Source organism: Mustela nivalis (genome assembly GCF_964662115.1).
Source record: "Mustela nivalis genome assembly, chromosome: 13".
NCBI lineage: Eukaryota > Metazoa > Chordata > Mammalia > Carnivora > Mustelidae > Mustela > Mustela nivalis.
In genome coordinates this window covers 81,964,841-81,989,223 of record NC_139032.1, presented here as the reverse complement: position 1 = coordinate 81,989,223, position 24,383 = coordinate 81,964,841, and the positions used below count along the sequence as shown (strand labels likewise).

The window sequence follows — 24,383 nt, the reverse complement described above, 5'->3', positions numbered from 1 at the left end:
GGCTGTGATTTCAAGCCCCATGTTGGGTGTAGAGATTACTTAAAATAAATAAATAAATAAATAAAAATAAAAATCTTTAAACCAAAGGAGGCAGAAAAGGAGAAAGAAAAAGCAAATGCAACAAATAGAGAACAATAAGCAAGGTGGCAGACTTAAATCTACCATATAAATATTTACATTAAATGTAAATGGTCTAAACATTCCAATTAAAAGATTATCAGACTGAATAAAATAATCAAGACCCAACTACATGCTGGCTACAAAAAAACAGTTTTAACTATAAGGACAGAGATAAATTAAAGGTCAAAGGATGGAAAAGGATGTATACTAGGCAAGACCATGAAAGCTGGAGTGACTATTAATATCAAAATAGATTTCAAAGCAGAATACAACTATGGACAAAGAGGGACATTTCATAACAATAAAAGACTTGCTCCACTGAGAAGGTGTAATAATCTGAAATGTATAAATAAGTTCAAATTACAGAGAACAAAAACTAACATAACTGAAAGATGAAATAAATGCACAATTAGAGACTTCTTCACTGTCCTCTCAGTAAGCAACAGAAGAAGTGGAGAAGGAAAACCAGTACATTCATGGAAGATTTCAATAATACTCAACCATCTTGACCAAATTGACATTTATAGAACGCTGCACCCATAACAACAAAACACACACATTTTCCACCTGCAAATGGACATGCACCCAAATAGATCCTAAGTTAGGCCCTAAAATAAGCATGAGTATGTTTCAAAAGGATTAAAAACAGAAAGGATACGTACTCTGATCACAAGTGAATTAAATTATAAAGTAACAACAGAAAAAATTCCGGCAGGGGCACCTGGATTGTTCAGCTGGTTATGCGTCTGCCTTTGGCTCAGGTCCTGGGATTGGGCCCTGTGTCCCACTTCCTCTGTCCCTCCCCTCCACTTGTTCTTGCTCAAAAAAAAAAAAAAAAAAAAAAAAAAAAAAAAAAGAAAGAAGTGATTGAGTTTTGGGAAAAATCCCTAATAGTTGAAAATTAAACAACACACCACTTATCAATTCACAGGTCAAAGAAAAACCAGTAAGAACTGAATGAAAATAAAAACTTAATATATCAGAATATCAGAATATATGGAAGACAGCTGAAATAGTGCTTCAGGGACATTTATCACTTTAAATGCTTATTTTAGAAAAACAGGGTCTAGAATTAATGATCAATTAATGATCTTTCTTTTGAAGATTAGCTAGAAAAAGAGCAGGGGTGCCTGGGTTTCTCAGTCGGTTAAGTGTCGAACTCTTAATTTAGCTCAGGTCATGATCTCAGGTCATGGGATCAAACCCCAAGTCTGGCTCTGTGCTCAGTGGGGAGTCTGCTTGAGATTCTCTCTCTCTCTCTCTCCGTCCCTCTTCACTGCAAGTGAACTTGCTCTTTCTCTCTCTCTAAAATACATAATCTTAAAAAAACAAAAAAAGATCAGCTAGGAAAAGGAAAAAATTAAACAAAAAATAAAGTTACCAAAAAACAACAACAACAACAACAACAAAAACCCCAAAAAAACCCACCCAAAAAACAGAAATCGATGAAACAAAACAAATAGAGAAAAAAAAAAAAAAATCAAACCAAAAGCTGGATTCTGAAGAAACCAACACACCTGATAAACTCCTGGTCAGATTAAGGAAAAAGGAGAAAAGACACAAATTACTCATATCTGGAATGAAAGACAGACTATCTCAACAGATCCTATAAACATTTAAAGAGTAAGGAAATAACAATAATTATACCAATACCTTTCACAATTAAAATGATGAAGTTACCTGAAAGACACAATTATGAACACAGAGACAAGAATTAGAAAATTCCTATATCTGGAAATAAACTGAATTCATAATTAAGTAATTTCCCAAGAAAATTCCAGGCCCTCATGGCATCACTGGGGAATCAAAGATTTCGTCAAGGAATAACCCTACATAAATTCCTTAAGCAAACAGGAGGGAACACATCCCAGTTCATTTTAGAAGGTCATCATTACTCTGCCACCAAAACAAGACAAAATGTTAAGGAAACTCCAGACAAGATATTCCTCATGAACAAAAATTTTAATACAAATAAAAATCATAAGGAAAAAAAGGAAACCCCAAGTTTGCTAAGGAGGCAAAGGTTGATTTACATTGAAAACTCGAATTACATCACCATATTCACAGAATTAGGAGAAATAGCAAGTAACCATGTCAACAGATGGAGGAAGAGCATCTGACAAAACTCAACACCCATCACGACAAAGCTCAGTGCAGAGGAGGAAAGGAGAACTTCCTCAAACTGACCGAGGAACACCCCACAGGGGACGGCTGAAACAAGGCGATGAGGCCCACTCCTTCCATTCAACACTGTTCTGAAGATCCTGGTCGGTGCAGGAAGGCAAGGAAAAGAAAAAGGCTCAAAAGACTTGAAAGGAAGTAAACTGTCTTTATTCAGAGATGAATTGACTGTGTATATGGAAAATGCTAGATAGTAAACCAAAAAGCTACTAGAATTGTAAGTGAATTCAGCAAGGTCATAGGACAGAAGCTCATGTAATCAATTTTATTTCTAAGGACTAGCAATAAACAATTGGAGAACACAATATCCTTTACAATAAGTTTAAAAAAATGTATAAGTCTTGCTAACTGAAAACTAAAGAATGATGCTGAAACTGAAAAAGACCCAAATAAATGAAAATTATAACCTATTCATGGATTGGAAAGTTCAATTATTATTCAGATGATAATTCTCTCCAAGCTGACAGGTTCAATGCACCTCCACTCAAAATCCCAGAGGCTTTTATTTCTAGAAGTTGACAAACTGATTCTAGTACTTATATAGAAATGCAAATGACAGAATAGCCAAACTATTTTTTAAAAAAAGAACAACAAAGTTAGAGGACTCCCATGACCTGATTTTCAGATTGTAAAGCTACAGGGATTGAGACCATGCTGTTAGCATGAGGATACACATACAGATCAATGGAGCAGGCATGGAATTGAGGAGACCATCCATACAATTGATTTTTGATAAAGAAGCCAAAGTAATTCATTCAGGAAAGGTTTGCCAGCTGTCCACGATCTCAGATCTAGGGTGCAGTGTAGCCAGACTGTAAATCTCAGCAGGTGGGCTCCTGAGTATTTCCCTCACCTTGATTACCCTCAGTTTAGAGAGTATGCCAGAGGGGACTCACGTATGGTCCTGCTGGCCCTATGCAATGTTAGGTCTGGGCAGGACTCCTGCTTCATAGAGGCGACAGCATGGCTAGGCTCACCTAGGGTCTCTGTGGCTTACTAGCAATCTACTGTGTAACACAAGTGACATAAAACAACTGAAAATTCAAAGAGTGTTCTGGAAACCTGGTAAGGCACACACCAGAGTTTTACTCTGGGATACAAAAAGGGAAAAGCTGGAAATAATGAATTTCTTTCAAAAACCTGACTGAAAGGGCACCTGGGTGGCTCAGGTCATGATCTCTGGGTCCTGGGATCAAGCCCTGCATTGGGCTCCCCACTCATCAGGGAGTCTGCTTGTCCCTCTCCCCTTGTTCCTTCCCCCACTTGTGCATGCTCTCTCAAAAATAACAAAAAACCCTGAGTCCCTGAAGGCCAAAAACAAAAAATGGGGGTGAGAGGACCCCATTCCCCTCGCTTGAGAACCTAGCTTTCAGTGATAATTCTAAAGGAACAGGAGAAGACAGACTTGGAAAGGGACTCCAAGCCTAGTGTGGGCAAAGTGTACCTTAGCACCATAGTAGCCAGCCGGAGAAAGAGACCCCAGTCTGAAATTCCTGAGCCCTAAGGGGAGGAGGGGCCGTACTCCTCTGAGCCGAGTTAGGAGTGTGAGCTCTGGTGTCAGGCCACCTGGGTTTTAATCTGAAATGTCACGCTATACTGCAGTTTCCTCATCAGTAAAACAGGGATCATACTGTATCCCTGACATGACATGGGTTGTTTTGGGTACAAAAGCTCTTAGAGCAACGCCTAGAACTCAGTAAGTGCCCAGAAAACGTTTGCTTATTGTGTGTCACTATCTGTGTTTCTGATGTAGTTATGACACCAGATCGCAGCTTCCTGTTCCATATTTATTTGGGAGACAGCAGGGCATTGTAGACAAGCCTGGGGCATTCCAATCAGTCGGGCCTGGGTTAGATTCCTGGTTCTGCTTGCTCCATGGCGCATCCATCTCTCTTTGCATCTCAAGTTCATGACTGTTACAAAAATCCTCATTCATCCGTGGGGCTCATGTAACCCTCCTCACAAGGCTGAGGCAAGGGTAGGAGATACTAGATGTTAGCCAAGTGCTTCTGACAGTGCCGATCACAAAGAACATCAGAAAGGGGAATTCACATTATTTTGACTATTTCTCACTCCTGGTTATCAGGAAGGTTGAAGAACCTAGCTCTTTACTGTGTCAAGATAAGGCAACTTGCAAAAAAGGTTCACACCATTTAGGAGCAGACTTCGAGAACATGAGAATCCGTGCCCACCCGCAAGAGGGGACAACAGTGCAACCGCTGGGCCTGGCAGGGGACAGTGCAGCAGCTCACACTGAACATCCACCTGGGGTCTTCGCTCAAGTTGCCTCTTCCTACAATTTTTTGAACACAAAGCTCCTATCCAGGACCCTGTTCTTTTGTCTTTTTCACCTCCTCTCTGCATGATCCCCAGTTGCTACGGAGCCACTTTCAGGGCGCACTGTGGCCTGGCTTCAGTGGTTGCTGCTCACGGTCAGCCGCCTCCCTCCACGCACTGGGCAGAAAGGCCTGAACAGGAGGAGACGACTTCTAGAGCATTCCTACCAAGAACAGAGGGCATGCCAGGGCTCTGCACCAGAAGGCAGGGACTCGAACCTGAGGGCCAGACTGTGGTGAACTAATAAACAGTGAGAGTTCCTGGTTCTGGTTACTGAGGGCTAATGACCTGGAAACTGCCTCCCTTCCAAAGCGGAAAAAGCCTCCTTCTCAGTCACACGCAGCGAGGCACAGCTGACAAGCAGAAGAATCAGCGCGGCCCGAGGCTGGCTATGTTTGGTGGTGCTTCTCACATTCACCAAGTCATGGTGTTCTCCCTGTGCCCGGGGACACAGCTAATATTCCCCCTTCCCACCTTTGCTCTACTTGAAAGGACAGTAGCTGGTATTAGAATACGGGTCTATTCAGGGCGCCTGGGTGGTGAGGTTGGTTAAGCGTCCAACTCTTGGTTTTGGCTCAGGTTGTGATCTCAGGGTTGTACGACTGAGCCCGGTGTCCGGCTCTCCTTCCTTCTTCCTCTGCCTCCCCCACCCTCTCCCTGCTCCCCACTCTCTCTCTCTCAAATAAATATTCTTTTTTCAAATAAATATAAAAAAAAATTCTACTCAAAACTCTTTTTCTTTTCTTTTTTTTTTAAGATTTTATTTTTTTATTTGACAGAGAGATCACAAGTAGGCAGAGAAGAAGGCAGAGAGACAGAGAGGGAAGCAGGCTTCCCGCTGAGCAGAGAGCCCAATGCAGGGCTCGATCCCAAGACCCTGAGATAATGACCCAAGCCGAAGGCAAAAGCCCAAACCAAGGGCCCAAATAGGTGCCCCTTCACAACTCTATTTCTAAAGAAAACAGACACTGGTAGATACTGCCATCTTGCTCTCTTTTCATCTAACGTGTGAACACTTTGAGAACCTAATGAAAGCACAGACTTTCAAAGAAATACAGAACACGGTATTTTCCTAAACATTTGGTGGATGCCAAGGGCCTTGTGAAGTTCACAGATCTTATGGGGTTCAATACATCCCGCAAGTCCCCTATAAGCCCTTAACAGCCTGAGCCTCTATCTAGAACCTTAGGAAACCAATGAGCAGAACAGTAGTCTTAGGAGTCTGACAGGGAAATATATGAGTCAGATGTTGGCAAACTACAGTCCATGTGCCAAGTCCAGCTTCTACCTATTCTTGTAAATAAAGTTTTATTGGAACACAGCCACACTCATTCCTTTACTTATTGTCTACGGCTACTTCTGTGCCAATGGCAGTGTTTGATGTTGCCACAGAGACCATCTGGCCCACAAAGCCTAAAATATTTACTATCCATCCCTTCAAGGCGGAAGTTTGCCAAATTCTGACCTAAACGATGAATGAAAGACCACACGTTTTCAAAGGAAGGCTGCTAGCATAGAAAATGGACAAATACCCTGCCACGAAAGCCATCATCTTGAACTTTTTAAGATTAGGAGGAGCAAAGAAAGAACAGCTGCCAGCTGAGATTACCGGTGACATCGCAAGCTGCTCAGGCCCCGAGCTTCCTGTGCTTATTCCACAGGCACCTACCACGCAGGATAACAAAATCTCTTAGGAAAGATAAGTAAAGGATAATGATTAAATGCTACCGCCAACTGTGGGAGCATAAGAATTAGTCAAAAGGCCTGTCATCAAACAGTGCTGGGAAAGGAGTTCGGGGACGGCCTGTAGGACAAGAGAAGAGTGTGTGGGAAGGAGGGCTGACCAGAAAACCCCTGAAGGAAAAGGAGGAAAGCAACAGTGACATGAACAAATGATTCTGCAAGAGGGACACTTTACAGGTGACACACTAGGACAACAGATATTGTGACTCAAGGACCGTATGTGATAAAGGGAGAAGCTGAGAGTTTCAAAATAATCCATCCCTTTGGCCCTGTCAGACTCACGTTATCCAGGTCCTTCCGCAGAGCAATCTTGCTGGTCACCAGCTCATGGGCTAAGTCATCATTTTCCTGTTCCAACCTCATGTTAGCTTCTTGTAGACGCCGGTTCTCCCGCTGAAGGGTAGAAAGAAACCAGTTACAGACATGTAAAAATCAGATGGAGATGATAATTTCTCATGGCTAACCCTCATGGAAGTGAAAGAAGGAGTGGCTGGTCCTAATGTGCTAGCAAGCAACAATTTCTTCTTTTCTTTCTCTGACCAGAAATACTTAACTGGCCCCAGTGACCTTGCCAAGCAGCTACTTCTGATTAACCGTGACGAACAGCCACTGTACTGTAACAACCCAGGCAGCTGGTTTAAAGCCCAACAGATCTTACTTTCTTACTTGCAAATTCAAACTGAAACTTGAACCTACAAACAATGGATCTGAATTTTTAAAAGAACTCAGCAAACCCAGTTACATGCATGATTATAGGAAATGAAAGGCTAAAAGCTCTTCACACCGACCCAGGACAAAAGCAAACGAACCTCAAATCGCTCGATAGGGTCTTCTTGTTGGGCCTGCTGTTCCCTCATGGTGTGATACTCTTTTTCGTATTTTTTCAACTTCTTCTGACTAATCTGTAGGATAAACCATGACACAAATTAAAAAGCATCAGAAAGTGTCTCAGGGCCTGTGCTGACCTGGGCATCTTCAGTCACTGCGGGAGTGGTGTAACCCCACAACCTCCGCCCTGAGTCCTGTGGTCCCTGATCACCACCCGCCTCCTCTGCCATTTTATTGTGCCCACACCAGCACTGCTGCAAGTGCTTTCCGTCTGTGACCTCAGGATACCTCGACAAGATACAGTTTATCATCCTCACTTTATAGGCAACTTAATAGAGATTTAAGGAGGTTATGTAATTTGACCAAGGTCACTCAGTTAAGACGGGAAGATCTGGGAGTGGAGCCCAGGCAGCTAAACTCCATGCAAAGTCCAAGCTGTACTCACCTCACTACCCTACACCTATCACTTTCCCTCTCCACTACCTCCTTCTGTGCAGCTATCTAATAGACACAATTCTCTCTGCCCTTAAAAACACCATTCTAGGGGCACCTGGGTGGCTCAGTGGGTTAAAGCCTCTGCCTTCGGCTCAGGTCATGATCCCAGGGTCCTGGGAGCCCGAATCAGGCTCTCTGCTCAGCAGGGAGCCTGTTTCCCTTCCTCTCCTGCCTATCTCTCTACTTGTAATCTCTGTCAAATACACAAATAAAATCTTAAAAAAAAAAAAAAAACCCAAAAACAAAAACACAAGAGCATTCTACCAACCACTCCACTTAGCTGCTCTTCTGCCCAGCAGACTACTGTCCTCTTGCTCTCAAGCTGCTTCTTACCAGCCACAGCAAACCACAGGCATATACGTTTCACTTCCAGTGCTTCATGGGCTCTCTTCAGTCTCTCTAAATCAAGCTTTTTCTCTGACTGCCCAATAGGAAGACTCTCTTGAAGGTCACTAGCGTTTTCTTGTTCACTCCATCCAGTGGGTCCCAACTCTCCCCAACTAGACTTCAAAATTCCTGCCTTTCCTTCTTTAACATGACCAAATGACTCTTCTTCCCTCCAAAAAAATCATCTCTCTCTTTATTCTCTCATCTCTCCTTCTACCTTAGCAGTCCCCTGCCCCTGACCTTACAGGCTAGCCTGTTTTTTCCTTCAATTTGAACATAAACAAGGGCATCCCTTTAAGATGCAACTCCTACTCTTTTGATTCCTTCCTTTAAACCACTAACTCACTCCCTTTGGTATCTTTTAAATTATACTTTTAAATAATTGGAAACATACAAAATAGAGAAGTGCTAAAACCAGTATGTGCAGCATAACAACTGATTAGAAAGCGAACACTCACTGCTTCCCGAGGCTTTAGTATAATCAGCACAGTACTTCTGGCTCACAAATCTGACTTACAGTTCCGGGTCATTAGGAATCTCAGAACTGGGCTCGTCTAACTTCCTTATTTTACAGGCAAAGAAACGGAGACCTCAAAATGGGAATGGGCCAGCCCCAGGTGTACAGCATCTCCAGTCTCTTGTTCCATGATTCCCTTTCCACCTCACTGCAGCTGCCTGCTGTCTCCCTCCCGCTGACTCTCTGGACACTGCCCTTGTCCGATGTTTACAGGTATGCCTCAATCAGAGCTTATTCCTGGAGTCTGGTTACTGCCTGTGGGCATGCAGCCAAGAACATAACACTACGCCCTGGCTACCGTCTTTAGAGAGATGCCCATTAAACACTTGGGGTGAGGCAACAAGAAAGTGACATCTTTAAAACCAGATCTTCTGTGGTTTAAGGACAATGCTGGGGTAAATGTTTGTGTACGTAAGTGATTCACAAGGGAAGCACCTAAATAAAACATTGATGTGATCAGTAAATTTATAAACAATCCTAACAGATCAATAGTAGAGGAACAGACAAAAATGAGGTCTGCGGGCAGCAAACACTTCCCTGCGCTCAGTATGGGTAACTGATCAGGGAGCACAGAGGTTAGGAGGCGCCCTGGTACTTGATTTAAAAAAAAAAAAAAAAAAAAAAGAGTTGACACCAAATCCTACAAAACATTCTCATGAATCTTCACCTTCTCATTCTCATGATGGGAAGAGCTATTTTCCCCCCAATGAACATACATTATAAAAGGCTGATTATAAAGTAATTTCTTCTACATTTTCTTATCCCTTAAGATAAATGCCTCATTCTCAGAGCCAAAGGGCTGACTCTACCTCAACACTGTAACAGTATTATTGTACACTGGGTACCTGAGAGACGCAAGACTCTTTACACATGCTACCACATTTGGTTCTGACGTTTTCATGATAGAATACAGGCATTTCTTTATGTACTTCCCACATTTTCCAAATTTTCTGCCTTGAGCATTATTTATTTTTATAATTAAGTGAACAAAATAGGGGCTCCTGGATGGCCCAGTCGGTCAAACCATCTGCCTTCAGACCTGCCTGGATCTTGAAATCAAGCCCTGCATCAGGCTCCCTGCTCAGTGGGGAGCCTGCCTCTCCCTCCGCCCCTTCCCCTGCTCACATTCTCTGTTGCCCATTCACTTTCTCTCTGAATTAAATAAAAATAAAATATAAAATAAATACTGTTTAAAAATAATTATTAATAATTTTAAAATAATCCTGGTAAGGGGCACTTCTTCCCCCTTCCAGGCTAGGTCTTCGCTACATATTCCCTAAGGTACCTTCTTGCTCATTTCTCCAGGCAGTGGCCCCTACCTGTGCTTCTGAGTCAGTCCTCAGGGGCCAGCCCTCAGATACAAACAGAGCTCACCATCTTCCTCACTGGTCCCGAGGTCTGACTCCACCAGCTCTGGCTTGCTCTCCCATTTCTCATCCTCACTTATTGCTGGTCTCCCCCTCTCTTCACCACCTTATCCCCCACCCCCACCACAGACCAAAGATAAATACAACCAACGCTGCTTATAGTGGGTTCACACCTGATCCTGACTTTTGGAGCATGGGTGGCTGTATGCCACAACCAAGTAGTTCAGGCTTCCCCTGAGGAATGGACCTCATGAAAAGGCAGATGCCTGATACCTAAATGGGGAACTGATAGGTACCAGCTACAAAAGCCACAATTCCAGCCTCCTTACTAGGCTGCAGCCCAGAGAGACCAGTCCCTGTCAGCCTGCCTGTCCCATTATCAGTGCCCTCCCCAGGCCAGAACTGTCTCATTGTCGTCCCCTGCCCATGCACAAAGAGAGGTGCCCACAAATGCTTGTTAAATTAATGAGAAAGGACCCCCTCCTCTTCTTTGCATCGACCTTTCTTCTGAACAGAAATGGCAACCACAGTGAACACAGAGCGCAAGCCTGGTCCCCTGCCTGGACAACCCCGTACCTGGTTCCCTCCTAATCATCTCTCAGAGACTAGCTCCAGCACTGCTTTACTGAACCCCTCCCTGGCACTTCTTCCCCCTTCCAGGCTAGGTCTTCGCTACATATTCTCATAACATCAAGTCAATTCCTTTATGGCACCTGTCCAAGTTCACAATTATTTCTTTATGTCCTTACTTGATTTGTCTGTCTTCCCACTGGGAAACACGCCCCATCTGTTTTGCTTACCCCACATCTCCATGATCTAGCTCAATGCCTGGAACATAACTGGGGCTCGATAATCAGATGCCAAACAAATCAAAGCCAATGGCCTTCCTTTTAACCTAATAAGGATGCAGCAGGACATTTGTTTACCTAACAGTTGAGCAGTGTTCCTTGTGAGGCATTAGTGATACAAAGATTTATACAGAACACGATATGCAAGCTCCACAAAGGTAGGAACTTTCATTTACTATAAAATTCCTAATGCCTCGAAGAGACTGCAAGCATGGAAACACTCAATGAACAGACAAAGTCCCCACTCTTAAAAGTCTACGGTTCATTTTATCTGTCTCTTACTTATATCAATAACATGTTAATTGAATTCAGGAAGAAGGGAAGCTACAGGCGCAGTCCTGAAGCTCTGAATCTTACCTACCATTAGGTGAAAGGCTGTGAAAGCCTATCAGAAGGCTGTGAAAGCCACAGCCTCACACACAGAGGTATTTTTGCCCTCAAAGACGCGTTGTTTTGAAATTTGTTCTGTTTAAATGTACTTTCAGTGGGAAAAAACTCTAATATAATTCCCTGGGATAAGGCTATGTTTGTAATTTAGGTAAAACTCATTTTATGTCCCACTGTAATTAGTACATTGTTTCTTAACACTGTTAGAGACAGTACTATTTTAAAAGTCTCCTAAAAGCCATGGTTCCCATAAAAAGCACTGTCCCGGGGCACATGGGTGGCTCAGTGGGTTTAGCCTCTGCCTTTGGCTCAGGTCATGATCTCAGGGTCCTGGGACTGAGCCCTGCGTTGGGCTCTCTGCTCACGGGGAGCCTGTTTCCCCATCTCTCTGCCTGCCTCTCTGCCTACTTGTGGTCTCTCTCTCTCTAATAAATAAATAGATAAAATCTTAAAAAAAAACAAAAAACCACTGTCCCTGTAAAAAAGCATAGAAGCCAGGGCACCTGGGTGGCTCACTTGGTCAAGCGTCTTCCTTCAGATCAGGTCATGATCCTAGGGTCCTGGGATCAAGCCCTGCATCGGGCTTCCTGCTGCAGTGAGGAGTCTGTTTCTCCCTCTGCCTCTGCTCCTCCCCCTGCCTCGTGCCCCTGTATGCTCTCATGCGCTCTGTTTCAAATAAATAAAATCTTTAAAAAACCCTAAAGAGCATAGGAGTCAACTCTGCCACAACCCTACACCAGCAATAAAGCATTCTGCATACCATCTGAGAGGACTCATGAGCTCCCTGAGGCCACCCACAGTCTCAGGTTAAGGAACCCTGAATCAGAGAGAAGGTGGAGGCTTGGACCATGCCAGTTTGGTATCTTGGTAGAAATATGTATTTTATCCCAAACACTTCTCTTTCGCTCACTGGTCATTTATCTGTTATAGGAATTAGATAAGGCTCTCTTAAAACATCACCAGGAGAGCTGGTACTGACCTGGCAGAGAACATGAGGGAGCGGCCACTGACATGGGCGGGAGGGAATGGTACAGTCTGTCGTGGAGAGCTTGGGTATGCAGATGGACGGACCCAGGCCTGAGCCCTGGTTCTGCCACTGACCCACTCTGTCCCTGAGGGTGAGCTGCCTTACCTCAGCTTCAGGTTCCTCATCTGACAGAATTCCAACAGTCCTTCTGAGGACTGCTGTTAGGAGGACTGCATGATAAAAACACATCAAGAGCTCAGAAGAGTGCCTAGCACATGAGGTCTTTTTAATGAAAAGGGTGGTTATTAAGTGTTACTATTAATAATACCTACATTCTTGTCCTGACTCAGAGACAGAGTTACCCTCTGAACATGTGCTACAAGCAATGAGCCATTTAAACAAGTCAATTTGACACAGGAGAGCAGGAAATAGGTTGTGGATAGGAAATGGGAGCTGATTTCCAACTCTGGCTTAAGAAACCATCGCAAAGGTGGGAATCCCCTCTGGGCTGGAGTCACAGGTAGTCCAGGAAAAGCGGAAGGCTGAATGTTATTAGTAGCTCTGCGTGGCAGGGGTGAAGTTTACTGTGCAGGGGGGGCGGGTGGATATGGAGATGTCTGGTATAGTGAGATCTTGAACCCAAAATCCTTGTTGCTAAATAAAGACCTCAGACATAGGTCCATCTTCCTTTTTCAGACTGTTTGTAACAGGGACTTCACTTTTTAGTTACTGATTTAAAAATCCTGAGACTTACATAGGACTTTCAAGATAGTAAGATACCTCTACACCTATTTTACTTAATCCCCAAAACAACTGTCTGCGATCACCTCATTTTACTGATGGGGACTCGAGACCTAGATAGGTAAAGTGACATGTCGAAAGCCAAGGACCCAGTCCATTAGCTGACAAGAGCTGCAGAAGAACACAAGTCTGGGGTGATTCTTGTTTCTCATCTATCTCTGTAATATGTTCAACATTGAGCACAGTTCTTGGCACGTAAGAAAATCTACAAATGTTTGTTGCTGTGAACGGACTTAAGGAAAGTCGGTATCTGGGTAGAGGAGGTCAGAACAAATGAGCATGGATGAGGACAAAGACAAAGGTCATCAACAGGTACTTTTTACAACAGTCATTGTACAGGTACCACCTGGATTCTCTTTCTCTAGCCCTGTGGCCTTAACCTACCTCAGGTCACATGGCAGAGGCAGAGCCAGGGTGAGAGCCAAGGTCCGTGGGACTCCAAGGCCTGCACTCGTAACCACTTGAAACAAATCAACATCCTATTTAATTTCTGAGCCCTTTTATTTAATTTGTTTGAACAGTTCAGGCTCGAACTCCCACAAAGATCACTAAATAGAATTAGGCATTCTGATTCTCCCATCAGAGTATTTTTCTAAAATGCAAGTAGCGAATAAGTAGCAGAGAATCCAAACACAGATAAGAACCAAGAGAGAACAGCTTACTAAAATAAATTAAGGCAGCAGTGGGCACTGCTACCCTATGACAACCAGCAAAATTTAGAGTTCATGCAGAAAAAAAGAGCTTTCACTCAGAAGTTTCCTCATGAAATTCAATCTAAAAGGTAGAAAATAAGTACAGAAGTAAAACTGCAGCCTGGTCTAGTCCTATGGAAAACTGAACTTAGCTACAACTGAGTTAAACTGACAGAGACTGCACTTACCTGCCACTACAAGACAAGCATCACCAAAAATACAAAGGGCCCCTCTCCCATTCATCAATCCCTCCTTTACAGAACGGTACACTGAGGGTAAGCACTGACTTTAGTCTGAAATTCCCGGGATCTAACCCCAGCCCCATCATTTACTAACATTACACTTTTTAAGAGTTTTCTTCAATTCTCTAAGCTTCAGTACACGCATATGATCACTGTAAGGATTAAGTCACTATGTGCAAACATTATGCAAGATTATGTGAACACATTAAGAAAACAACACTGATGAAGCCATGGCAATCACAGGGTTTAAGATACTCACACACACTAATATACAAATGATCAGAGCAGAGGATGAAGTTCAGACTAATACTTCTTTCAGCTCCTGAAGAAAAATATCCCCCAAAAGCAAATATTCCCAAATGCCAGGGTTTTCTGTTTCTCTAAATAGCAAATGGTTAGGCTTACATTAATTTGGAGACACTGCTATTTGGTTTCTGTAATATCTTTTTCTACAAATAGTCTGAAGTCTTGCACATTCACTTTAAGTTTGAAATAACACATCCCAATGAAGCAATCAATGGTTCAGAAGATCCATTTCACCTTAGACAGGATTCCAGAGTGAAAGGATCCAAGTTTTCATTCAGGTTTGCTCTAAGAAACCCATTGGCCATCTCTGTTATGGCTCTTACTTCTTCTGAACTAACCTAAACCTTACATATTGGACTTGCTCTCAAACATCTTAAAAAAACAGTTACTCCCTTATTTCTTGAATCAAAAAAATTTAAGACCTACAAATTAATTTTTTCCGCATTTTCTCCCTCTAAACATGATGCGTGGCCCAGTTATGAGTATAAAAGGGAGCTCTCAGGACCATTCATGATCTCCTGGAACAATCTATTTATAAAGAGAAATTCCTGGGGTGCCTGGCTGATTCATTTGATGGAGCATGGGACTTTTGATCCCATGCTTGGGCTTGAGCCCCACAACGGCTGTAGATTACTTAAAAATAAAATCTTGAAAAAAAAAAGTGAAATTCCTTTTAAATCTTCTATCAGAAGTGGAAACAATCTTCTGATCTCAAGATAACGACCCATAATGGGAGGAACTCTATGGATGGCTCAATGAATTCTGATGTATGCTTTTAAACTTGAGATTAAGAGCGGAGGATCTAAGACTCTTTTATAAAGTAAGTAAAATATCTCAGTTGCATAATAAAAGTGAGGAGCAAGAACGAGAAGGGGAGAAGTAAAAAGGACTGAAGAGAAAGAAATGAAGAAAGAGGCAAGTAAAGATTGACACAGAAAAAGATTTTAGAGAAAAGGAAGACACACAGGCAGAGAGAGGAATACAGACCTTTTTGAGCAACACACCCATCTGGTGGCCATTTCAGATATTGCCACACCAAACCTAATTCCTGCTGCAATTCTGCAGTAAGAGGCCACACAATGGCATGGAAAGCTTTGGGAACGTGGAGTCAGAAGGCCTGGCCTGAGTTCCACTAGGTCTCGCGTCCCCACCCAGCTAGTTCCAGGGTAAGTCACTTGGCTTCTATAAGCCTCAGCTGCCTCACATGACTTGCCCTGCATACCTCACAGAGCACTGAAGGGAAGAAATGAGATACCCATAAAAATTACACAAATACTGGAAATTACAACATCAAAACTGTTAAAACACAACAACAATAAAAGCAGGTAACTGTTTCCTCAACTGGCATGTGAGGCAAAGTATTCCTAATTCCCACCCTAGTCAGGAAGTACAACTGAGAAAAACCAAGCCACAATATTTAAGAAATTAAAAAATAATGGAATGGGATTTCAGTGAGTTACAAAGCCAATGTTTCCTTTCTCAAGAAGGTTTAAAAGCCAGTTTCCAAACTATTCACAACAAAGCAAGCATCCCCTTTTCCATGTCTAGAGGGGGCTCCAAACCCACAGATGATCATATATCGTTTTCCTGCTGACGGAGGCGCGCCCACTGACGCAGTCCACATAATGCAGGGCTCAGGATTAAGCCTGCCGATGAGTTTCCTTATTTCTGAGTCGGCAAATTATCACTGGGACTGAGATTCTTTGCCAATAATTGGCTTAACTACTGCCTATATTTCTCTTAATAATTTTTGGCATTAATAAACCTACCCGAGTACAAGTAACCATCACTAACTAGACTACATCCCACCTTTTAGCAGAACAATTTCACTCTTATGTCCTGGTTCAATGCACAGGCTTTCCATGCCATGAGTCAATTTTAAGAAAAATTTGATCTTTCCCACCCAAAACCATGTGCAAGTAGGGGGAATCATCCAAAGTGTATGCCTGCCAGGCAGTGTTCTCCAGGGCCAGAAGGAATTATGTATCTAAGCACTAAATGTGTGTGCTGTGCAGCTTTGCCTACCTTAACTCCATGAAAGCACAGGCAAAGAAAAAAAAAAAGATATTAGACACCTCCAATCTGCACTATGGAGATAAAGGATCCACATATTGTTAAAGTGTTTCAAGCTACTGAAAACCCAGAAAGTAAAACCTTCAGCTGGAAGCTACTGTAAGCCTTCCCCAAAGCCCTTTTAACTCTCCAACTCTTCTTCATAAGACAATACTTGGTAGAAACTCAGCAGTGTATCATTTAATTCACTCATTCAACAATTTTTATATGCCAAATCCTGTTCTTGTGCTGGGGATCTGGCAGGCAGACAATAATCAAATGAACATATTAAATAATGTTAAGTAAGAATAAGGGATATGAGGAAAATTAGGCAAGGTAAAGAGATCAGGGTGTAAAGTGTTGAGGGAGCTGCTACTTTAGACATGGTAATTAGAGAAGGCCTCTCTGATGGCATGATATCTGAGCATAAGACTCAACGAGGTGACGGTGACACCCTGTCGACATCAAGATGATGATGGGCAGAGAGACCAGCCTGTGCAAGAGGCCTGAGGAGTGAACATGCTCAGCATGTGGGAGAACAGCAAGAAGGCCAGGTTGTCTGAAGTGGAAGTTGTAAGAGGGAAAAGGAGGAGGAGGTGAAATCAGAGAGACGGTCAGAGGTCAGAGGGTATAGCACCTTGTAGGCCAAGGCAAAAACTTTTGAGTTTCATTCTGAGATAAGAAGTCATCAGAGTTTTAAGTAAGGGAGAGATGGGATTAAAAAACACCACTGCGGTGCCTGGGTGGCTCAGTCTGCTGAGCATCCGACTCTTGGTTTCGGCTCAAGTCATGATCTCAGGGTCCTGGGATCAAGCCCAGCATCATCACTGGGCTCTGTGCTCAGTGGGGAGTCTGCTTCTCTCTCTCTGCTTGTTCCTCCCCCCTGCTCTCTCTCTCAAGTGAAAAAACTCTTAAAAGAAAAAGAAAAAACCACTGTGGAGACAGAAAGATATGGAGTCCACTGGAACATTCCAGAAGACAAGTGGCTGTGATGGTTACACTAGGGTGTTAGAAAGAAGGGGCAAAAGTGATCAGATTCAGGGTGTACTGTGAAAACAAGGCTGGGATGGAGGATGAAGATGTGGTGTGAGAGAGAAAAAGGCATTGATAATAAGCAAGGGTTTGGGCCTGAGAAACCAAGTTCCAGGAACTTAAGATAGGACACTGGGAAAGGAGGTTTTGGAAGGGAGGAAATCATCAGCAACTAAGAGGACCTCTCTTGTATGAATCAGGCTGAAGTGGGAAGAGCGACTCAGAGAACCTCAGAGTTCACCTGGTTCTGTGCTCTGTGCACAAACCACCATCTGTGAAAATGCTTCTAAAACGTGTGTATTTGATATCTGCTTGGAAAACCAGTGGGCGCACGGGTTGCTCAATCGGTTAAGCATCTGCTTTGGGCTCATGTCCCATGTCATGATCCCAGGATCCTGGGACTGAGTTCCATGCTGGACTCCTTGCTTGGTAGGGAGCCTGCTTCTCCCGCCTCCCTCTGCTGCTTCCCCTGCTTGTGTTCTCTACCTAAAATAAATAAAATCTTTACAAAAAAAGAAAAAGAGAACCAGAGAGGCAATAACCATAATAAGAGCCATCACTTCTTGAACCCTTACTAATTACTAGACAACATGATAAGCACTGTACACAGCGTAGTTAATCTTCACACATGACGGCACTTAACCACAGTACCTGGCACACGGGAAAATATCATTAAATCTTTCCCAGAGTACTTGTGAACTATGTAACATTTTCAGTTGAACAATAACTTAATTATTTCACTAACTAGAGTCTCTATTTCTTTTTCAAATCCTTGATTCAATTTATATTAGGATTTCTATTGTTTCTCAGGCTTAACAGGTAGGTAGTTTTAGTACTTCCTTTCCCTTTTCACAAAGAGGGCAGGCATTCCAGGGTCTGTTACCCAGAGTTTCCAGGTTCAGCTGCTTCCCAAAGGCCCCAAATCATATTATATGTCTTCATGAGCATTAAAACCCTCCATATTCCCCTGGGATGCTATTTTACCACTTCACACACACTAGCTTTGAGCTACTGTGATTTAGGCACCTGGGATTTCTCTTTTTTCTTTCAAGTTCATCCAGGTATTTGATACCTCCAAGTGTTTAAAGAAGGGCAGCCTAAGTTAGCTTAGACATATAAACAGAACCGGAAGCCCACTATTATTTACATACGAGGAAATTTTGCCTTAAATAGGTAACATCACTTTGAATTCAGATCTCCCTGATTCCAAGTCTGTGCTCTGGTTAGTATATAAGGAAGTTTCTCCCACTCACATTACAACATGAATACAAGGAGATGCTACCTTTTTTTTAACCTTAAAAAATTTTATGCAAATCATAAATGTCACTGAAAGTGATAAAATTGAGTTTCCATCATTATTAGTTTCATTTTAGGGAATTTCTGACCAAAACCATAAATATGTGAAGTTATAAAGAACAACAGAGGGAAAATCATGAAACCGGAGTCCTGCCACTGCTTAGCTGTATGATGCTAGGAGCTCCAGCCTCTTTGTTTCCTGAGTCTTCAAAATGAGAAGAATACCTTCCCTGAAGTCCAAAGGCTGGGATGTGAATGAGATTTAATGCACAGAGTATATATAATATGTGAGAAAATATTTGGAAAAAAATTATACAATACAAACATCATCATATAAATGTTCATAGTTTGATCAGGAATGGTAAGACACAAACTAAAGAATCTAAATCAATGCAAATATTATTTTACCTTCATGCTGCAAGCTAATTCCATTAGTTTTTTTGCATTTTCTTCTGAGCGGTACCTCTTAGGAAGCTGAACCCTGAAGAATTTCAAGGCACCTTCAAAGTCTGTCAACAGCAAGTCATCCTTAGAAGTCTTGAAGAAAGAAAGAAAACACAACCATGTATGGGAAAAGTTCTTCGCTCTGAAGATACACAAGCATTTTAAAACACCAGCACCTTTACAATCCCCAGGAGATACTTCTTAGCCAGTGCCTTGAGTCACTGTCAGGGCCACGGCTACCGCACGGTGGCTGCTTAGAAGGAGATCAAGACCAAGATACTTCGAGTGCTGGACAGGGGATGTCACTCAATTTACAAATAAATGTGTACCTTTAATAATCCAAGGGCGACATTAAAAATAACACTTATTCCCTAAAAGAGAAAACACAAAAAGAAGATTTTCATTGATTATATCTGGACCAGTCAGCTGTCTGTCCCCAGAATGCCCCACAATTCTAAAGAAAGTATAAAAACTTAACTAAGTAAAGAAATGGGATATCTTGGAAAATAATAATTATAGGTCTGCTACTGAAAAACAGCTTAAAATAGAATAAGTCTCCCATTCTTCTGAACTTTTTTAGTCCTATTCTCACAATCAACAAGAAAGAACGCTTTTCCAAAGTATTCTGTGCTTCCCAACCAAAGCATCTGAGACAAAAAATTGTGATCTTTCAGGATATAACTGCAGGTGGCCTCTCCCCTTATCTTGTGCTACCCCATTCCAAATATAGCAGCAGTCCCTCTGCCTGTGAGCCCTTCACCCCAGAACAGAACCTGCTCAGGGCTCCCTCAAATCTGCCTTTCTTCAGCTAACCATTCTAGGAGTGCTAGGGCAAAGGAAAGATAAGTGGAGGCATGAAGACCTGCTAAATTCTTTAAGTTCCTGGACCTCGGTTTCTGTAACTTATACTCTCCTCCAAGGGTTTCTGGAGCTAATTAGTTGAAAAGTTCATTTAAATTACTTAGCATGACCAGGCCCATGGTAACTACTTAAAACAAATGGTTGTTTATAATGCTGAGAAACTGTAAAACTTAAAAATTTTACATAAACTATGGTATACCCAAAGAATGAGATAATTTGCAACTGATAAAAATAATCAGTGTTTCTGACAGTGTTTTTAGCTTGGTAAAAAAAATGCTTTAATGGATTTTTGTAAACCTTGAAAATGGGATAATTAAACATAAAGAAGGATGGTACAGATGTGTGTCTGTAAGTGTTCAAGTGCTCAAGTATATATGTTTAAAATATATACTTAGAGAACCATAATATACATTATTACATAATACTCCATATGAAAAAAGTTATTCTGTATAGAAATAACACATGTACATAAACACAAAAAAATGGCTGAAAGAATATACTCCAAAATGTTGAGTTACTTTCTAGAGAGTAAGTGGGATTAAAGTATTTTGAAATCCTTTTGCTTGTGTTTTCCAGTTTCTCTAATATGCAGTTATTAGTTTTGAAATTATTATTTTTTAAAAAATCTCACTGGTAAAGGTGAGTATTTAATAGAGGTAATGGATACATCACTTACAAATGAAATTATTTTTTTCTTAAACACATATACCCCAAAAAATGCTGTGGCAAAGACTGTTATGTATTCTGTATCTTTTTTTGTTTTAGTTAATAGAACCTCCAGGTTTAGCAAATTCCTACTCAGCTTTTAAAAAGCTCTCTTTTGCAGCTAGATACGGTCAGGTACCTAAGTTCCAGCCAACAAGAGGTAAGTGAAAATTTGGGTGGAACCTCTAGGAAGTCTCTTTTAAAGAGGAAACACATCCTACCCTGTCCCCGGACCCTTTAGGGAAGGAAGCTTACTGCCAACCTTCTGGCTTCTTTCACATGAGAACCTCTACTTTATTTAGTCACTGTTATTTTGGGTTTCTTCAATAAATACAGCCAAACCTAATAGTAATACAAATGTGTCATAGTGGGCTGTTTGTCTGTTGTTTAGCAGAGAATACCTTTAACAAAACGTGATCATTAGCTTTAGCCCAAGGAAGAGTTACTTAAGTCTGGATTTTTGAGCACAAAAATAAAATTAACTAAGAAAAAATTCTATTTTTATGGAGGTGACACAGGACGATACTGAAAACAAAAGCCAAAGTGCTGTGGCCTCTGATACATACCTCACATAAAAGCAGGTCAATGATATGGAAGACCATGTAGAGAGGGAATTTTGCTGTGAAAAGCGTAAGAAACCACTGGGAGGCATACATGTGCGCTTCAAGGCTTATATCCAGGAAGTGGTTGTACAGGTCAGGGATGTATTCCTAAAATAGCAAACTAATTAGTTTTGGGCATAGACACAGCTGTTCAACTCCCACTTGGGAGGCTCATAAATCTGCCAGGAATAGGCCAAAATAGTCACATATTTGTGCTTTCCTACAAACCTCCAGTGTGCTCAGAAGAACACTTATTATTGAATATTAAACTGACATTTGGCTCCCTTTTCCAGCCCACAAACTAGCTCAAAAGAGGAATCCCCAAGACGGTGACAGTTTTGGAATGACAGTTTTTCTTTCCAAGTTATGAAATGTTTGGGAAAGTCTGTTTCACTTTTATTATGATATTCCTAACCAGTCAGCTTCAGAGCCTTGGCAGGTACTTCTTGACTTAGTTTGCCATGTCAAAGGTCCCTACAAAGTCATCTGATTTTTTGAGTGTTTATGAGTACTGAAAACCTCGCTCACACCCATCAGGCTCACACCTTATTAATCTTGGCATCATCATCACAGTGAGAAATGAAAAACATCTAACTGGTCCTTAACCCCCCTTAACCCTGGATGGCCAACGCAATCACCACTGCTCCTTGGCATCCACTCATCAACCTGGTTCTCCATAGAGTCTCGAGTCTCATGTCTCGTGCTCTTAGTGGCAAATGCAAGCTGGTTTCCCTTTTTACCTGCATGAGGCGCTCCAGCTGGTAAAATTTGCAATGTAAATCTTCAAAGTTTTGCTTGAAAAGTTCCCTGAGACCGTAGTCAAACATGATCTTGACCAGCACACTGAATGCCTGTTCTTCAGGCATCTGCAACAGATAGGGAATGGGGTGGGGGTAGAGATGAGGGTCACAAACACACCCAGAAGTTTTGCCAGAGTGATAAGTTCATCCTTCCACTTCTATCTACATACTAGGAAATTTCAGTGATATGTAGTAACTCAGGTAGTTGTGTTTTATGACATTCATTCACTCAACCAAGAGATATTAACGATGACTAGTCTGTTTCACATAGTGTTCCTATCCTAGAGAAGCTTCCCATACAGTAGTATACAGTAAGTATGAATTAGGCAGAATTCACACTCACAATTACCTATGAATTAGGTAGAAAGATCGGTGGATCAAGAACAAGAAAGCCTGAGTCTGCCTCAGGGAGCCAAGAATAGGCTTTGTAAGGGCAGATCTGAACTGAGTAGCAATAGGCTGACACTCAAGTATAGGTTTCATTTTTCTCAAACCATGACAATTCTATTAAATCATTTTACTTCCTTAGCTGCTATTTTTTTTTCTTCCTCGTTGTTACAAACATAGCCACTGAAAGGAGAACCTTAAATATTCTAGAGTTTAACAGTAATGTTCAAAGTACTATGGGTTTATGGTAATACTTAAAATACTACAACACCCCCCACTTCACTTCTATTTACAGATGTTACCGATTTATAAAATAATACCTACATCTTCCATAGCTTTGTGGGAAAAATATTTCCCTGAGATCCTGGCAAATGTCTAGTTTACAAAATAGAAAAAAAAAGTACTGGAAATGTTATTTAAGGCTTGGTATGACTGTAGCAAGCCTTCAAAATGTCAAGAAGGTGGGCGGGCTTCTGTGGAACCAGGGGATGAGGTGGGCTGAACACAGACATCACTGAGAATAAAGCGGAGCCAAAGAACAAATCAGATTAAGTAATAAATGAGAAAAGCACAGCAAATTATTACTGGCCAAGTAAGGGCATTTGGAGCAAAGGACCAGATCTCAGAGGTCTCTATCATGGAAGGCAATTTCTAATTTCTTCTGCATACTAGGGACCCTTGGTCTGTCCCAGAGTGGCATTTCTGATGTCAGGTAGCACATCTGCTTTTCCTCTGAAACAAGCATTTATCCTAACACAATGATAAGCAGCACGGACTGCAAACCAAGACACCATGGATTTGTTTGGGAAACCCATTTTAAAGGGGTTGTGATACTTAAATGGGGACAAATGTTCTTGGACTGAAGTTGAGAACAAAGACAAACCACACGAGCTTGAGAGACTCCGAGATTTCAACTCTTATTAAAAACAACAAAATTTTTAAACTTGAGCTCTTGATGGATGTTAATTAGCTTCACTGTGGCAATCATTTTACCATGTATAGCTTATCAACTCATCAAATTGTACACCAAACACACACACACACACACATTTTTGTCAATTATATATCAATAAGGCTGGGAAAAAACTTGACCCTTTTATAGCTTTATCATATTTTTACATGCTTACTAGTATCAAAAAGCTAGGTTCTCACAGAAGGAAGATCGGTTTTGGTTTTACTTCTATTACAACCTACACAAGATGGCTTAAAACTCTTCAAAAGCTTCCCCTTATTTGGGGAAACAAAATCCAAAGTCCTTGGGCTGGCCTCTCCAGCTCCCACCCCATCCCCCATCACAGATAATGCTCCAGTCACACTGCCCAGCTTCCAGTCCCTTCCACAGGCCAAGTCTTCCCCATTTCAGTGCTTCTATAGGTTGTACTATTCCTCTTGTTGGGAGTGCTCTACTCTCCACTCTTGCTTTTAAAATAGTTTTCTTATTTTCACAACAATGTTAGCTTTAAAAAATTAAATGATATCAACAAGCACAAAGAGTATGGATACCCCTTCTCATTTTTCAGCATTCACCTTAAAGGTTACCTCCCTGGAGAAGCCTGTGATATAAATAAGGCTCCTTTGCTGTAATCTTGCATAAAACTTTTTACTATACCTTCATGTCACCACTGAGGTAATAATGACATGCTTCTGGGACTTTCTGCTCATAGCCAGTCAGCTTCACTAGCTCTGTATCCACAAAGACTGAGACCAAGTCTATTTTATGGACTCCTGATCTTTAGCATCTATTATGCTAAAGATGGAAGTGCCCACACACTCTCCGCTAACATCACTTGTGTGCTGTTTTTGCCAAGCATTTCGATTTTAATCATGACGAAATGATCAGACAAATCAAGAATGTGGAGTATTTCACAAGATAATTCGCTTGAGTTTTTCAAGACTGTCAATGGCATAAATCACAAGAAAAGCAAGGGAAGGAGGTAGTTGAGATTAAAAAAGTAAAGAAAAAGGACACCAAATGCACTGCTTCAC

General features: G+C 41.7%; 1 protein-coding gene across 9 annotated transcripts in view; it reads right to left on the bottom strand.

The window, feature by feature from the left end:
* The window catches only part of RABGAP1 (RAB GTPase activating protein 1), a 155,068-nt gene that overhangs the window by 8,859 nt on the left and 121,826 nt on the right, over positions 1-24,383 (bottom strand). For all 9 annotated transcript variants that reach the window (XM_082695490.1, XM_082695489.1, XM_082695487.1 and 6 more), the window contains 6 exons: positions 21,951-22,076; positions 21,175-21,318; positions 19,372-19,413; positions 19,007-19,135; positions 7,191-7,283; positions 6,664-6,774 (listed from right to left, as the gene is read on the bottom strand). In XM_082695490.1, the coding sequence (XP_082551616.1) occupies positions 6,664-6,774; positions 7,191-7,283; positions 19,007-19,135; positions 19,372-19,413; positions 21,175-21,318; positions 21,951-22,076 (645 nt within the window). The remainder of the gene's footprint in view (positions 1-6,663; positions 6,775-7,190; positions 7,284-19,006; positions 19,136-19,371; positions 19,414-21,174; positions 21,319-21,950; positions 22,077-24,383) is intronic.